The sequence below is a fragment of the Hyperoodon ampullatus genome (assembly GCF_949752795.1).
Source record: "Hyperoodon ampullatus genome assembly, chromosome: 15".
NCBI lineage: Eukaryota > Metazoa > Chordata > Mammalia > Artiodactyla > Ziphiidae > Hyperoodon > Hyperoodon ampullatus.
The window spans coordinates 82,614,988-82,631,318 of record NC_136928.1 but is presented as its reverse complement, the minus strand read 5'-3'; the positions used below and the strand labels follow the sequence as shown (position 1 = coordinate 82,631,318).

General features: G+C 46.4%; 1 protein-coding gene across 2 annotated transcripts in view; it reads right to left on the bottom strand.

Annotated features, from left to right (window-relative positions):
- The window catches only part of MBOAT2 (membrane bound glycerophospholipid O-acyltransferase 2), a gene marked incomplete at both ends in the record, with an annotated part of 106,826 nt that overhangs the window by 13,099 nt on the left and 77,396 nt on the right, over positions 1–16,331 (bottom strand). For both annotated transcript variants that reach the window (XM_079721091.1, XM_079721092.1), the window contains 3 exons: positions 1,104–1,287; positions 6,575–6,629; positions 7,866–7,921. In XM_079721091.1, the coding sequence (XP_079577217.1) occupies positions 1,104–1,287; positions 6,575–6,629; positions 7,866–7,921 (295 nt within the window). The remainder of the gene's footprint in view (positions 1–1,103; positions 1,288–6,574; positions 6,630–7,865; positions 7,922–16,331) is intronic.

Here is a 16,331-nt window from a genome sequence, read left to right as displayed (position 1 = left end):
GTTCAGAGAAAGCACACGAGCCCCACCTTTTGTTTTCTTTTAATTTATTTATTTATTTATTTATGGCTGTGTTGGGTCTTTGTTTCTGTGCGAGGGCTTTCTCTAGTTGGGGCCACTCTTCATCGCGGTGCGTGGGCCTCTCACTATCGCGGCCTCTCTTGTTGCGGAGCACAGGCTCCAGACGCGCAGGCTCAGTCATTGTGGCTCACGGGCCCAGCCGCTCCGTGGCATGTGGGATCTTCCCAGACCAGGGCTCGAACCCGTGTCCCCTGCATTGGCAGGCAGATTCTCAACCACTGCGCCACCAGGGAAGCCCTAGCCCCACCTTTCTGTCTCACAGACTTGTTGATTGGCCTATTTCTCATGGATCTTTAGATTCTACCAGATCAAATCCAGCAGAACTTGGTCTGCACAGAGCTGCACAGGCTCCCTGGACAAGGAGCATCAGTTGTTCCAAGGAATAAAGATTACATTCGGGTGTGAGGCTCAGACCACCTGCGCTTGAATTCCGGTTCTCCCACTGCCACCCTGGGAAACCCTGGTCAAATTACTTAGCCTCTGAGTCTCAGCCTCCTCATCTGTGAAGTCGTGAGAAGAAAGCACCTGCCTCGTAAGACCCTCCTAAGGGCTGAAAGTGCTGTGAAAGTGTTCACTATTATTATCTTTTTTTATTGTGAAAACTGGACAAGGTTTTATGGAAAAGGTGATATCTGAAGTAGGCCTTTAAAGAGGCATAAGATTTCAACTGGCAATGGTCCGCATGAGGAGAGACGTAAGGTACAGCTGAGGAAAAAGCCTGGAAAATGAGGCTCGGCCAGATCCACGAGATGGGCTTTTCTGTAAAACACTCCATGACAACAAAACACTATCCTCACTAAGGAATGCAGCACAGCTTTTAAAGTAACCTTATTTGTGTTCTTCAATCATGATTGTACTTCTACCAGGCATCACCACTAGGTACTGTGTGAAGTGTCATTTACCTCGAAAAATGTTTTTAAAGAAAAAGATAGGTAAACTCAAAACTCGAAAACATTAGTATCTTGAAATAAACAAGGCTAATCAATACATGTTAGAGAGGATGCAGATGAATCTCATGATCTTACATTTGGAGATGGCTCTGTCTTTTCATACTGTATCTCTTCTTTTCCGTGTTCCCCTGATTGTGTCATATGGTACGATCTGCCTTCAATGAAAGTGATGTAGTCTTTGTAAGAGCAGAGTGGGCCTGCCAGGATACCCATGAAGTTACAGTTGTAACTTAAATACTCCAGAAGGCTCGGCATGCGTCTGCAACGAAAAGACATGCAACATGTGAGATGGAACGTTTGCTTCCAGAAAATGTGACAGGAATGATCTTCTCCAATCTCACTTCTCTTACCATTTCCAAAATAAAACTAGCTTTGATTTTCATTTGTATCCATACAATGAGAATTTAAAGGTTCAGGATGAAGGAATGCACAGCAGTATTTCTGGATGAAAGAGTTTCCATACAGGTCTTTATGAGCAACTACGAAGGGTTTCCACCTAACTCCTCACGATGAAACAAACCCGAGGAGGACAAGATATGGCAGGAAGAATCATCTCTTACTAGTCAATCATTCACTCATTTAACAAATCTACATGTGCACCGACTACTACACACACGCTCCAGGGTCTAGAGTTACCGCAGTAAATAAAACAGAGGAATTCTGCATTCATAGAGCTTACAGAACAGCTGCAGAAAATAAACAATAAAAAAAAATACATAAAGTAACTTCAGAGATGCTACGTGCAAGGAGAAGGGGGCATTTTGTTATATGAATAAGTCAGAGGAGGCCTCTCTGATCAGGAGACGTGTGAGTCGTGTGACGGTCCCGGACAAGGGCTCCAGGCAGAGGGAACGAGGAGGGCAAAAGCCCTGAGCCGGGCGCAGGCCCAGCAGCAGGGAGCCCGGTGTGGCTGGGCGGGCTGAGCCAGGCAGAGAGGCGGGAGGGGAGTCAGCGAGCCGAGGTGAGCCAACACAGGGCCTGCCTTGCAAGGCGTGGCGGGAACCTTGGATTTTATTCTGAATGTGCTGAAAAACTACGGTCGGCTTTTAAAATACCTATGTTTTGAAAGAATCCTCTAGCCCCTGGGTGTGGACAGAGAAGGGTGGACAGGGAAGACCAGTCAGGAGGCCGCTGACCTCCAGGGGGAGGTGACGGGCTGCGGCCGCGGAGCAGCAGCGTCTGCCTGCATTCTGGCAGGACAGCCCTGGGGTCTGCTGATGGACCGGATGTGCGGCGTCAGGGAGAAAGGAATCAAGGATGTCGTGCAACTTTTTTTTTTTAATTAATTTTTGGCTGCGTCGGGTCTTCGTTGCTGCGCACGGGCTTTCTCTAGTTGCGGTGAGCTGGGGCTGCTCTTTGTTGCGGTGCGCAGGCTTCTCATTGTGGTGGCTTCTCTTGTTGCGGAGCACGGGCTCTAGGTGCGCAGGCTTCAGTAGTTGTGGCACGTGGGCTCAGTAGTTGCGGCGCACGGGCTTAGTTGCTCCGCGGCACGTGGGATCTTCCCGGACCAGAGCTCGAACCCACGTCCCCTGCACTGGCAGGCGGACTCCCAACCACTGCACCACCAGGGAAGCCCTACCGCAACATTTTGAATTCAACTGCTCTCAGGTCAGTCCAAATGGCACACAGTATCTAAAGTGTACGAAGCATTCCAGTTCTCAATGCAGGTAACCGGGAGAAAACCAGTTAATAACACAGGAGATTATGCAGACCATGTATATTATCATGTAAATGCATCAGAAGTGTATTTTTTTTATTTTTTAAAACCAGCTCCATCTGTGAAGTCTGCCATCCACTGACAGCTATAAACTACCACAAATAAAAGCACAACTACACCGGGGGAGAGCTAAGTAGGCTCTTGAACGTGTTACAGCCCCGTCTTCCTCTCTAATACGACAGGCAATCTCCTAAAAAAGCACAGTCTCTATGGCCAAGAGGAGTCGACAGAACCCCCTCACGTATATTTTTATTAAATAAAACAAAGAGAAAACAGTGCTTCTGGCCCAACTGACACTCAGCTAGGTCACCCCATAGCCAAAACTCCTTAAAAAATTTTTCCTGAATTACTTTTCTACATTTAAAAGTTTTTGGAACATTAAGTAATTTTTCTTGAGGGCTCACAAGTGACAGGGAGCAAAATGTTTCTGGCAGATTTTCTCTCGTAGTTCTTTCCACGTAACAGAGGGCCTGCTCACCACCTCGGACACCTGGACGAGTGCCCCGTCATCACAAGGCTGCCAAAGAGCCCCTTGTGCTCAGGCAACAGAGCCCCATTTTCAACACCACTTATTTCAAGACCAAAACAATGCCAGGTTGTCAAGGCACATCTCAATCTTACCATGTCCAAATATGTATCATAATTTTCAAGGACAGATGATTCTGAACCATGAAACTTGCTGATGTACAAATGACAAGTCATGTTAGGAAAGAGGCAGATAACTATGATATGTGCTATGGAATGAGAACTAAGTATAACCGTAATACTCTATTTATGACATCAAGTGGAAGATTCGTTCTTCATTCCATAAATACTTATTTGATATCAACCGTGTGTCATCCCAGGTTAGGGCTTCTCAGTCTCAGTGTTACTGACATTTGGGGACAACATTTCTTTGTTGCAGGGGACCGTCCTGTGCACTGTAGGACGTTAGCAACATCCCTGGCCTTGACCCGGCAGAAGTCAGTAGCACCACCCGTCTCCTTCAGTGACAACCAAAAATGTCCCTGGCATTGGCAAGTGTCTCCTGGGGGCCACAAGCACCCCCAGGGCAAACTGCCCTTGAGGAGATGGGAATGTAATGATAAGGAAGAGGAAGGTCTGTGCTCCTGGAGCTGACAAGTGGGGGCCAGGGAGGGGGACAATCCCAATAAATGTATTATAAAACATCAGACAGTGACACATATGATGAAGGAAAGTAAAGCAGGGCCAAGGGCTCCAGGGTGCCGGAGGGGAGGGCTGTGTGGTGACGGGTGGGCTGAGTAGGGAGGAAAGGAGGCTCCAGCTCCTGTGGGACCTGCCAGGCGGCCGTCGGACCTCTGCTAGTTTATTCTCGATGGCATGAGGAGCCACGGGAGGGTTTTCACCAGGAGACGGTGAGAATATAATCCAATACGGAGTAAAAGAATCTCTGGCTGCCGGATGGGCAGGAGAGAAAATGGAGAGCGGCCAGGAAAGCTCTGACAGTGGACCAGGTAGACAGCGAGGTTAGGCTGGGGTGACATCAGCGGGAACGGTGGCAAGAGGCCAGCCCGATGAGAGATGGCCAGATGTCACGGTCAGGCGGGAGGCAGGTTTCGGAGGAAGAGTTCAGTTGACTTGAGGGTGAGATGGATTTGCAGTAAGAGAAAGGAAGTTTGCCCAAGTTTTTGCAGCTGGAGGGGAAGTAACGGTGGAAGAACAGATGGGGATGGGGAGCGGGACAAGGGACACAGAAATCAGAAGTTCTGTTCCAAACAGGTTCTGTCTGAGACACTGTTTACCCTCCACGCCTGGACGCTGCGACGGCAGGTGGACATACGAGGCCAGGGCCCAGGACAGAGGCTGGATGGGGATATAAACGTAGGAGACTTCAAATGTGTGGATGGTATTAAAGCCAATGGAAGGCAAGCGATCGCCCGGAGAAGATGAGAAAGTCCAAGGATGTTCCCAGCAGCACAGGAACACTTCGCAGTGAGGCACAGGAGGAGGAGTCAGCAGAGAAGACCAAGAGAAGCAGCCGGTGAGGCACGAGGACAGTGAGAAGCACGTGGTGGCCCAGATGGTAAGCGGCAAAGGTGTTTCACGGACTGAGCGAGCCAACGGGTCACGTGGTGCTGAGAGGTCGAGTGGCCTGCAGACCGAGGCGGCCCATTACATCTGCCAAGGTGAAGAACAACCTTGAAAGAATGGAGGCAGACAAGCATCGAGGACGGAAACCTGACTGCAGTGGGTTGGGGAGAGAAAAGGAGATGAGGAAGTAAGAAGAGAGAAATCCTTCAAGGAGTCTTGCTCTAAAGGAGCGGAGAGTCATGGGGTGGACGCTGGAAGGGGCTGTGAGGTCAGGAAGCGGTCTTTTCCCTTTAAGTTGGTGGGAATGAGTCCACAGAGGGGGAAAAACTGATGAGCGATGATGCACAAGATGGGATAACTGAAGAAGCAAAAGCCTTGAGTTTTGTACTCAAGAAGCAACTGGACTCGGCGCTGACGTGAAAAGTTGGCCTGGGGCTGGACTGCGGACGGTGTATACGTGGCACCGGGAAGGAAAGGAGAGTATTCTGCTACAGACACAGGCAGCCTGGTAGGTTTGGCGGCTGCAGAATGAAGTAGAGTTGCCTTATTTTCTCCAAAAAGCAAACACCATCCCACGTGCGTGTCGGGGACGGGGTGCTGGGAGTGGGGGAGAAAGGAGGACGCTGCTCCCAGTCCTGCAGCAGGTGGGAAGTGAGTGGACGGCGGGGAGGAGGCAGGGCAACTGTGGTTAATACTGAGCGCCGTAGATTTAAATCCGAGGTGACAAACCCGAAACACTCCAATCAGCAAGACGACGTTTTTCCACTCTGGCTTCTTCCTCTGTTCGGGCAGGCGGAGAGTTGATTTTAACAGAGTTTGGGGTCTCGCCAGGTGGCCGTGTGGGAGGGAAAAGGGGGACTAGGGCTGAGGGGCTCCTGACAAGAGGTTCCTGGGATGGACCAAGGACTCATACAGATCACAGAGCCCAGGTCAAACTAAGCTCTTAGCAACTAAATAAATTCAAGCGCATATTCGCTGATATACAAAGACTGGCTATAGTGAATATCAGAATAGAATCATTTTAAAGATGGGGAAAATATAAGAAGATCCTCAAGACATACTACCTGGGATCAAAGGTGAGCACTTAGGGTAGGGCCTTCCTACTACACAAACAATTTCATTCTTCTGACAGCCAAGAATATATTATTAGTTCCAGATTTACAGGAAACAAGGTGCTTGTGGGAAGTTTTTCTTTAGGTAAATTGAGGATCTGACCTCTGATTATATTAGATTAAGATAGGCCCTGCCAAGCAATTAAGCTATTCCTCAGATGAGTCCACAGAGGATGCACAATAAACCATGTAGCAGCCTATCCCAACATGAATTCCTCATGTGCCAATGAGAATATCTGGCTGGTTCTTCAGTATTTCAAAACGTGGCATCTCTGTGCTATATTAACACATCTAAGCCCAGCACCTGCCATCAGGTCTATAAATGGCAGCTGTGATTATGACTCATAATTACTACGTGAAGACCAAACGATCTTCCTGTCTTCAGGGAACTCAGAGCCTCGCAGGAGAGACAGAAGATTTCGTAGATGCCTTGTGGTGCATGGGAGGTGCGTGCCGTATGATGAAATACTCAAGGTGCTACGGGAGTCTTAGAAGGGAGGCCCGGCCCAGCCAGATATTGTGGCAGGAGGCGTGCAGACGGAGGAACGTCTGGTTTTCATGAACTAAGAGCTTCCAGGAGGACAGGTTAGCCTTGGCCATGAGTAAGTGTGTGTCCCCAGCAGGGACAGCGTGGACCTCGGCAGGAGACGATTAAAGGCACATACCTCACGGCTAAGCCTCTCTGTGACGGGGTCAGCTCTTCTTCCTTTCGAAACATCCCTGAGAAATAAAAATAGGCAACGTATCAACTATGATTTCTCCCAAGAAAAGAATGGTATTTCTTCCCATTCACACTTGCATTACTTCCCTCGTTCGAAATTCATGTTATAATCCCAATTTCGGTCTAACTATTTGGTATAACTAGTCCCTTTCTTTCTCTTTACAACACAGGCTCAATCATGTGCAAGGACCATCATGTAACCAAACGCATCTGGCTCTGGGCAAGATAAATAACACAGGTCAGGGAACTAATTTGACTCTTTTCTAAAGGAAAGTATTATTACATTGAAAAATTCCCCAATGCTAGCATATTTAATAGTAAACGCAATGACTTTTCAAAAGGAGGCATGAAAATGTTTCTATTATTGGACGATTCCAATGACTAACCTCAGTGGTATGGACAGTATAAAGCAAGGAAGGATTTCCTCACTCCTACGTGACTCTAGTGGATGAAACTGAACTCAGTATACCAGCTTCATCCACTTCTTTACCTTTCCTCCAGACAGGAGAACGTTACCTATGATTACACATCAACTTACTAAATCTTAAACCCAGTTTAAAGGCCAGAGGAGGTCTAAGAAGCAACAACACACTTCGAAAATTCTTGTGGGTCTTCCCGAGCAGGTGGCACAGGATGGGTGATGGATACTACGAGGCTGCAAATCCATCCAGGCTACATATAAATGATTGTCCTATACAGAATCCTCCTTCAGTCTCTGAAGAGACCAGAGTCTAACTCTTAGGACTCAGAGTCCTGACTGCCAGCATTTGCCATGGCAAGGTGTCCACTCACTGAGGATACAGAATATGGATACGTAAGTATTTGTACTAAAAGGATACGTAAATGTGTGTGTGTTCATGTGTATAAGGGAGCGGGGCAGGGGGGAAACATGCAAATTTTAATAAAAATGTAACACAGAGATGAAGCAGGGATTAATAAAACTTGATTTAGTTTTATTATGTCTATTTCCTTCATATTTTAAATTGCCACTGATGTGGGTCACGTGCCTGACTCACACTATCTTACTTTGTTTTTGTCACTGAACCGAATGCAAAATTAAGAATAAACAGTGAAAGAAAACAAGCACACTTTAGTAACCTTAAGCAGTGTTCAATATTTTCCCTATCTTACCGTCATCCCTTTCTTTCCTCTAAGAGAAAGTTATAATCTCTCAAACAAATGATGGTTGGAATATAACCTTTTCAGCGATGAAAAATTAATTTCCAAATTCTTACCATCATGAATTTCGTAAGCCAAACTAGTGATCTTCTGGGTAATTATCATCATTGGGCTATGACAAAACAGAAAATAAAAATTTTATAAGAAGAAATTTAAAATAATACTTATGATAGATGAAAGAGTTTTTATTCTGCTTATGACTACAAAACCCTGAAACTTTTTAATAAAAACAAGACCCCAAGGAATTTCAAAGAGAGAACTCCGGGGCTGCTATGTTTGGGGAAGCGACGGAAGACAGGGGATCTGGGCTTTCTCCCTTGCTTTCAGAAAAGGCTCATCCTCTCAAGGAAACCCGTGTGAGCAGAGATGCAGCCCCAGCTCCTCACTTCCTGCCTGTAACCTGAGGCCAGAGCTGAGGACCACACAGCCACCAGATGGGACCCTATCACCCCACGCTCACTCAGTACTTTTCAATACTCTGCGCTGCCTTTTGCCTCAGGGTTGAATTTAAAGATGGAAAGGAAGTCGCCTGGGAAAAGGGGAATAGGTAGAAAATTAAAGGAGTTTGGGTAAGAAACGTGGAGCAAAACAGAAAGAGGGAAATGGGCAAAAAGAGAAAGGACGACATCTATGTCCCTATTCCAGGAACCAGGCAAGGCGGGGGAGCAGCTGGTAAAACGCCCTGGAGCAGCACCGAGCGCACATAAACCAGGTTACGCTCCACAGAAAGAGGACTTTAAATGTGTGTCACAAGTGAGAAAATGGCAACCGTTTTCCCATATTCCATAATCTCTAATTGAATGGATAACTTGCGAAGAAAAAAAAATCCACAGAAGAAAACCCACCAGGCTACATTTTTATCCTTTACGTTAGCTTACAGACATTAGTATTAAAGAACAATTAACCCTAAGTTACTTGTTTATATTTTTGGAATCTCCATAAAACCAGGAGGAAATCATGGAAGGCCCATCGCAGCCGGGGAGCGGCAGGGGGGCTCAGACCCACCACGAAGACCCTGAGCTTCCCCCCCACCCCCACCTCTCCCCGTGCCCACTGCTCAAAGCACAGACTGCCACCTTCACCAAAACAACCAGCATCTTTTTTTTAGTTTTTTGCGGTACGCGGACCTCTCACTGCTGTGGCCTCTCCCGTTGCGGAGCACAGGCTCCGGACGCGCAGGCTCAGCGGCCATGGCTCACGGGCCCAGCCGCTCCGCGGCATGTGGGATCTTCCCGGACCGGGGCATGAACCTGCGTCCCCTGCATCGGCAGGCGGACTCTCAACCACTGCGCCACCAGGGAAGCCCCGACCAGCATCTTTAAACATGTAAAGAAAGGAGGTGATTTCTCACCGCGTCAGCAACGCCATCAAGGGTTTGTTTTAATCGGTCTGACCACTGGCATGACATGCACAGACCTGGGCCCCCCGAGAACTTACAGCTCACTGTCTTCACATAACAGGCAAGATCTCATAACAAACCTGTCAGGTGACGATCGCTCTTAAACTCAAGGCACTAACGGAGAGGATTCCTCTTGAGTTCCCTTAAAGGTCAGTTCCTACATATACATCACTCACTCTCAGGAAATTATCCCTCGGCTAACCTATCCCCCAGGCTGCTTGCTTTCAACACCCAGTTGCCATTTTTTTAGCTTTGCAAGATATTTTACATGCCTTTGAGGATTATAAAAATACCCTGTAACTCCCATTTCCCTGGGGGAAAAGAATCATTCTCCTCACCAGCCTAATTCTCTTCATAGTTTAGTTAAAAAATGGATGAGAAAATACTCTTCGGTTCTAAATTTTAATTCTCACATCACCTTAAGACATCATAAAAACACCTGATAAAATAATTATTAAATTTATACTATCAACTCAGGGACGTACTAAATTGCTAGGTCCATATACATCTGATGTTCCCCAAAGGCAAATATGTGCTTCTCGAGTGCGTGCCCTTACTGCGCCTCCTGGCAGCCCCATGCAACTTCTACTCTATCAGGTGTGCAGGACGCAGGCTCTCAGGCAAGTGAGCTGGGTCGGGGGACAGAGTGGTTCCAAGGAGCATGCTCCCTAACAGAGGCGGGAAGAAGGCGGGGCGCAGACCCACGTGCTCCAGAATCTCCCCGGATGCTGCTTCCTCCTGGAGCTGCTTTGCAAGGAGATCCCCGTCCCCTGCTTCAGGTCTCAGCTTAACGGTCACTTCGTACAAGAGGCCCGTGCGCAGCTCTTCCCCAGCAGCCACCTCTGCCCAAATGCAACACACGCCCTTCACTTCATCTCAGCGTCTTGTTTATTTCCTTCAAAGGATTGTTCACAGCCACGGGTGTTTCATTTATCCAGTGACGGCTGTGCTTTAAAATCTGTCTTCCCTCTTTAGAAGGTCCCTGTTATAAGGAGCTAACAGTCTTTTTCCCCAAGGACCCTCCAGTGCCGGGCCCAGTGCCTCGCATAGGATGTGTGCTGAATAAATATTTCTAAAATACCACATAAACTGAATCTTCTGAGCGTCAAGATCCAGCACTCCTTCCGTAGGTTGATTATATTCCCTCCCTCCTGTCCGCTCTCCTCTGTGCTTGAAAACAGGGATCAGACTGTTCTGTGATTATTGGTTTATTCTCCTGTCACCACAAGACCCATGGACTGCTTCACAGCAGGAACGCTGCCCTGTTCACCTCTGCGCCCTTGGCACCTGCTACATACTCAGGCTCCAAGTTCTGACTGGCTTGTAAAACTGTCTCACACCCTTTTCTGTTTCCTTAGCTGATGATCGTTATCCTTGAGCATTTCCTTTGGTTTTAAAGGGGTGGCCATTCCACAGCCTCTGGTCCAACCTGTCACAGGCAGGGGTCAGGGGGTGGCTAACGTGACAGTAAAATGACAGAAGACAAAATCATTACAGAGTGACTATGAAGGAGCACTTTATGAATGAAAGCAAACAAGCACCAGGGGGAAGCTCGGCACGGGAGGAACAGAGTAACAAGAGCTCGGAAGAGTAAACCGAGGGTCAGGCAGGCCGGTGAGTCCCACACGGGCAGGAGCCTGGCCGGGAGACAGAGCGGAGTGACGGAGGGAGGGGTGGCGTGCGTGCACAGAGGACGCTCCTAGGTGGACACACTCCCAGGGCTGACAAGGAGATGAACTGCAGTGGTTTTCCGAGCAGTGCACTTTGCTCACAAATACCTGAATGGCGACAATTAGAGTGACTCACGCAATTTTCACTTACATCTTTATTGACATTTTAACTACCTGTTTGCCTCCAATATCTAATCGCTTCCCAGGTCCTTGGAAGTCTGAGATAACGCTGCGCCGTGAGTCAGACTCTCCTGTTTCCCTGGGGTGGAGGCTGCGAGGTGGAGTGGGGAGGGCAGGCAGTTGGCTTCCGGGCCTCCACTGAGCGAGGTCCGGGCCTGGATGGAGCCACCTGCACGTCCTGTACCACGACATCGCTAGATTTAGGTGGAACTACACATACTTTCTCCCCCGGCACTCTACTAGGAACGTGGAAAAATGTGCCATGGCTCAAATGTGCCATTCAAAATAAATACCTCAACGGATGAAAGAGCTTCAGGTAATATAAAATAAGATGTAAAGAACTAAAAAACTCTAGACTTCTTATAATTTTTTTAAAAGGGTACAAATTAACTTTGCTTTTTAACTAAAACATTTACATGCATTTTGTTTTCCTCTACAAAGAAGGAGAATAATGGGATTAACTTCTATCACACAGTGAAACTCAAACTGTAGTTAAACATTATCAGAGAATGAATACTCAAGAAGAACAACCACTTTCTGGATTGTTCCATTATCTCTAGGAGACTGCTGAACTCTAACAACGCTGCTACAAAGCAACTACGAGCACCTACTAGGTAAAGGTCAGTTTGTCACCAGGGTACAAGCAACCTAACAACAGAACCAAACTTACTTCTCCACTCTCAGGCATGTCTAATACACAGGTGTTCTCTCCTCCCAAACAGCAAAACCCACTGAAACCAACAAACCCCACGGACCTAACACCAAAGGAATGTGCATGAGAGAGGATGGAAAAGGCTGCTGAGCCACATCCACCCCCTTTACTCCCTCATTCGGAAAACAAGTATCTAATGAGCACCTACAAGGCACCAGGTGCTGGAGACACAGCGGTGAATGAGACAGCGTTCTCGTTCTCGTACTGCGGAGGGATGGATAACAGATGAACTTACAGGGAAATATATCGTGCGCCAGCTGTTGTTCTGCTCATCAGGGTGGGGGAGAGGGAGTGCCAGGATGCAGGTGAGCACTGGCCTCACCCGGGGGTGACGGTTCACAGAGAACTTGAGTCAGGGAGCAAGCCCTGGTGAGGCAAGTTCACCAGCCCCCAGATGGGTGTGACTGGCCTGCTGGAAGGCTGGTAAGGACGCTGATGTGACTGGAGGGGGCAAGTAAGGACAGGAACAGACCGTGAAGACAGACAGGGGGCAGGGGCCAGATCTAGGAGGCTTCTGCAGGGCGCTGTGAGGACACAGGCTGTGACCCAAGAAACACTGGGAACTGTGGAGGGTGACAGGAGAGAACTAACTTGGTTCTAAGTGGGTATATTCCAGCTCTGGGTGGGAAGGACTTTGGGGTGCTGGGATGGGGCTAAGAGACAGGCGAGAATGGCAGCCCAGATCAGGGTGACAGCACAGGCCTTGTGAAATGGATTCCAGCCACCTTCTGATGGTAAAGACAGTGAGATTTGATGAAGATTTGAGGATGGATCAGATACAGGGTTTGAGACCTGAAGCCACCAAGGTTTTTGACCACAGCAAGAAACAGAAGGATGGGGCTGGCTGCGAAGGAGTGCAGGAGGAAGAGGGAAGGGAAATTGGGAATTCTGTGTTAGGCAAGTTCAGTGTGAGATGCTGATTGGACAACCGGGCGGAGACGTGGGGGACAGACAGGTGGACCCACGAGTCAGAAAACAGCTCATGTCCCGACTCCAGTACTTAATCCATTGTGGAGACAGGGGAGCTATTTAACTGCCCCCCCAAAATTATTATCTATAAAATGGGGATAATAAAGCCACTGTGTGGATTAAATAAAACAGCAATAGGACAAATACCATGAACAGTATCTGAGGCACAGCAGATGTCTGATAAAACCTTCGTTCAATAAATAGCGGAACTGCTACTCAGCAGAAGGCACTGGAGGGCTGCAATACTTAACTGTAAAGTGCTGTCTCTGAAGGAGCTTTCTCACTCAATTAGGAGCTAAACCGGTACATGAAGAGCTGCATTAAAAAGTGTTAAGTGCTAAATGAGATATCTGAAGAAATGTGCAGAGAAATGAGAGATAACTTCAGACTAAGCAAACTGAGGGGGAAACACCTCGAACAGGAGTCACTTCATCTGGGCCTTTAAGAGCAGGGAGGTCTGGATACGCAGGTAGGGTTGGGAAGGGTGTTCCCGGCAGAAAGCATCTGATGGGCAGTAAAGCGTGAGGACATGAAAGTGGCTGCAGCATCAGACAAGACAGGCTGAGAGGTGAGGCTGAGCACGCGCAGTGGGGGCTTTGAAGGCCAGTGATCAACTTTTTAGAGTCTTAAGAGAACACTGCAGATTTCTGACAAATACCGTGATACCACACTGCTCTGTGAACAAACATAAACTCGGGGAAAAGGCTCAGGTAGGGCGGGGAACAGACATACCAAACCATAGAACAGACCCGTGCCTGTTTACTCCTGGTAACCTGAACTACATCCGTGGCAGCTGGGCGGAATGCTTCCCCTAACCAAATGTAGGTCAAGGTGTCGGGAGACGCTCCCACAGGATGAAACAGGATAAATGGAACACTGCGGTTTACGGGCTGAATAATTTACAGCAACCCTATTTACAACACAGGTGCGGGGCACAGCAGAGCGGAGGATGGTGAGAGCAGCAGGAACCTTCCAGGACCCAGCTCAGTGAGTACAGAGGGGCGGAATGGAGCTTTTAGACCGCATGGTCTCTCCCTTCTTCTGCTTGACACGACTGCCACCTGCAAAAGTGCTTAGCACCCAGTGAAACGTATAGCGCATGCTCAATAAATCTTAGCTGAATGAACACACAGGGGCAGCTGGTAATAAGACACTTACTGAGCATCTGGTACTATCTGGTTAGCTCTAAAATATATTCTTGATTTCAACGGAAAACATGTCACGTATATCTTTTTTTTGGTGGATGCTTAACCAACCCTTAAGCTCCACAAAAATCGACATATTCCAGTCAGAACTCATTATCTTCCTGCCCCAAAAATATCTTTTTCTGCTTCCATCTACAAGGATGCAAGTATTTACGTTTCTTTTTCTGTCTCAATACCATTTACTGAATATCGAGAGGGGCTTTCCTCATTGACCTATAATCCCAGCATTTTCATTCTGTACATTTATTTCCCAGATACACGGGTCTGTTTCTCTATGCTGGCTTCTTGGATTTGGCTATTCCTATGTCAGTCCTACAATATTTAAATGGTAGCTGCTTTACAAGCAGTGTATGTTTTTATATTGAATTTGCTACTCTCAAACACTTCCAGAGAAACTTTTCAATGTGTCTAATTTCCCTCAAAACCTCAACTTAAATTGCATAACATTTACAGATTAACTAGAGAAAAAGGACCATCTTTACAATACTGACTGTTACTCTCTGAATAAACAAGATGTTTCTCCAGTCAGTCTTCTTTTATATCCTATAGTAAAGTTTCACAGTTTTCTATACAGAGGTCCCTGCATTTCTTTTTACATGTATTCTTAAATATTTCATAGTTTTTACTGCTTTTGAAACTAGGATCTTTTTTCCATTATATTTTCTAACTGGTTATTGCTGATATAAAGGAAAGCCATTTCATTGTTTTATACTTCTCTTGTATCTATTTTCTGAGGCCAACGTGAAAGCTAACATCCTAGCTTTTCAACCTTTCTGCAAAAAGAAGCTTCTATTAAGAGGTGAGTCCCTTTAATCTAATCAACATTTTAAATGTATATTGAACCTATTTCTCTCTCTCTCATTGCACACACATACACACGTGTGCCACACACACACAAAATCAGTGTTCCACACCTCTGCAAGTAACACTGCCCTGTACAAAACAGTTCCCATGCTATTTCTCAGCAAGAGCTTGGCTTCCCTTTTCTAACTTCAGGGCAACGGGACAGCTTAGCACAAAGAATGGTTCCCTTTATTCAGTTCTACCTTCTTCAGACAGCCAGCATTTTGGATGGCTACCATATCTATCCTTATTAGGATCAAGTCAGGATCTTTTCTGCTCATGTGTTGTCACACACTCAAGGCTTCTAAATGCTTCTTTTCTCTTCTGTGCCCATTAAAAAAAGAGAGAGTCCTTTAACTTAGTTCAGCCTCGATGGTCTCCTTGAGCTGATGTGTCTCTGTCTAATCTTTGTCAGTTCACTGATAATGGTCATATGTTTTCTCCTAATGGATAAAAATCACACATTAAACTGGGAGTTTTATATCAGGTTGTCCACCTTTAAAACGCTATGTTATTTCTCTTTGACATATTTCAATATTTTAAATTATACTTAAACATTTAAGTGAATATTTTAATTTCATTAAAATACTTAAAGCCATGTCACACGCATTTTGTTCTTAACGTAAACTATCCTCTAAATTGTGGGGTCATGGAACTAGCCTTTTCCAACAGAATGAGAGAAAGCATGGCATGTTCTCTCTTTGCTCAACTCACTGCTGGACACACCCCCGCCATCTACTTAATCAAGAGGATTCCAGAGACCCTGAAGGAGGCAGGGCCACAAGAAAGCAGGAGCCTGGTTCCCTGAATGACTGTGCAGAGCAGAGGCCCCCTCCTCACTGGACTGGACTGTGAGTGGAAAATAAACCTTCATTATGTAAAGCCACCAAAATGATGTCATTGTTTTGACAGGTTAGCCTACCCCTAGCTAGAGAGTGACATGAGTTTAGAACAGCAGATAAAGTAAATAAAAAAGGTAAGGACTAAGATTGAAACGAAGGGGGGGTTACAAGGATCCAGCAAATACTGGGTCTCACAAATTTGTACTTGCACCAATCCATACTAATAAACTCAAGTCAGCTACATTAAATTACTTATTAAATCTGGCGGTTTAAAAATATAAGCAGCTAGTTCCTACTTTCGTTATACTAGGATGACAACACGTGACCTGGGTTACCTCTTCAAGTTCACCAAGGTTTTCATGGTGGCCCAATACATTTATTGATTCTGCTCAATAGCTCTTTTCTTCAAGAATTCCTATTATTTATAAGCTAGATCACCAGCATCTATTCACTTCTTCTGAATGGCAGGTGTATTTCTCAATTCTATTCAATACATTGCTAATTTGACTAACTAGTGTTTTAGTGTATTTAATCAATGTTGTTTTGTCTTGGTTTTGTTTGTTCTTTTGGATGCAGTCTCCTTTCATCCAAGCCTGTTTTAAAAATCTGTTTAATAAAAGTAAAATCCACTTTGATCTCATTAAGGAGAAAAAGATATTTCATCTTCTGAAGTTCTCTTGTTTTACAACAGTGATTTTTCTC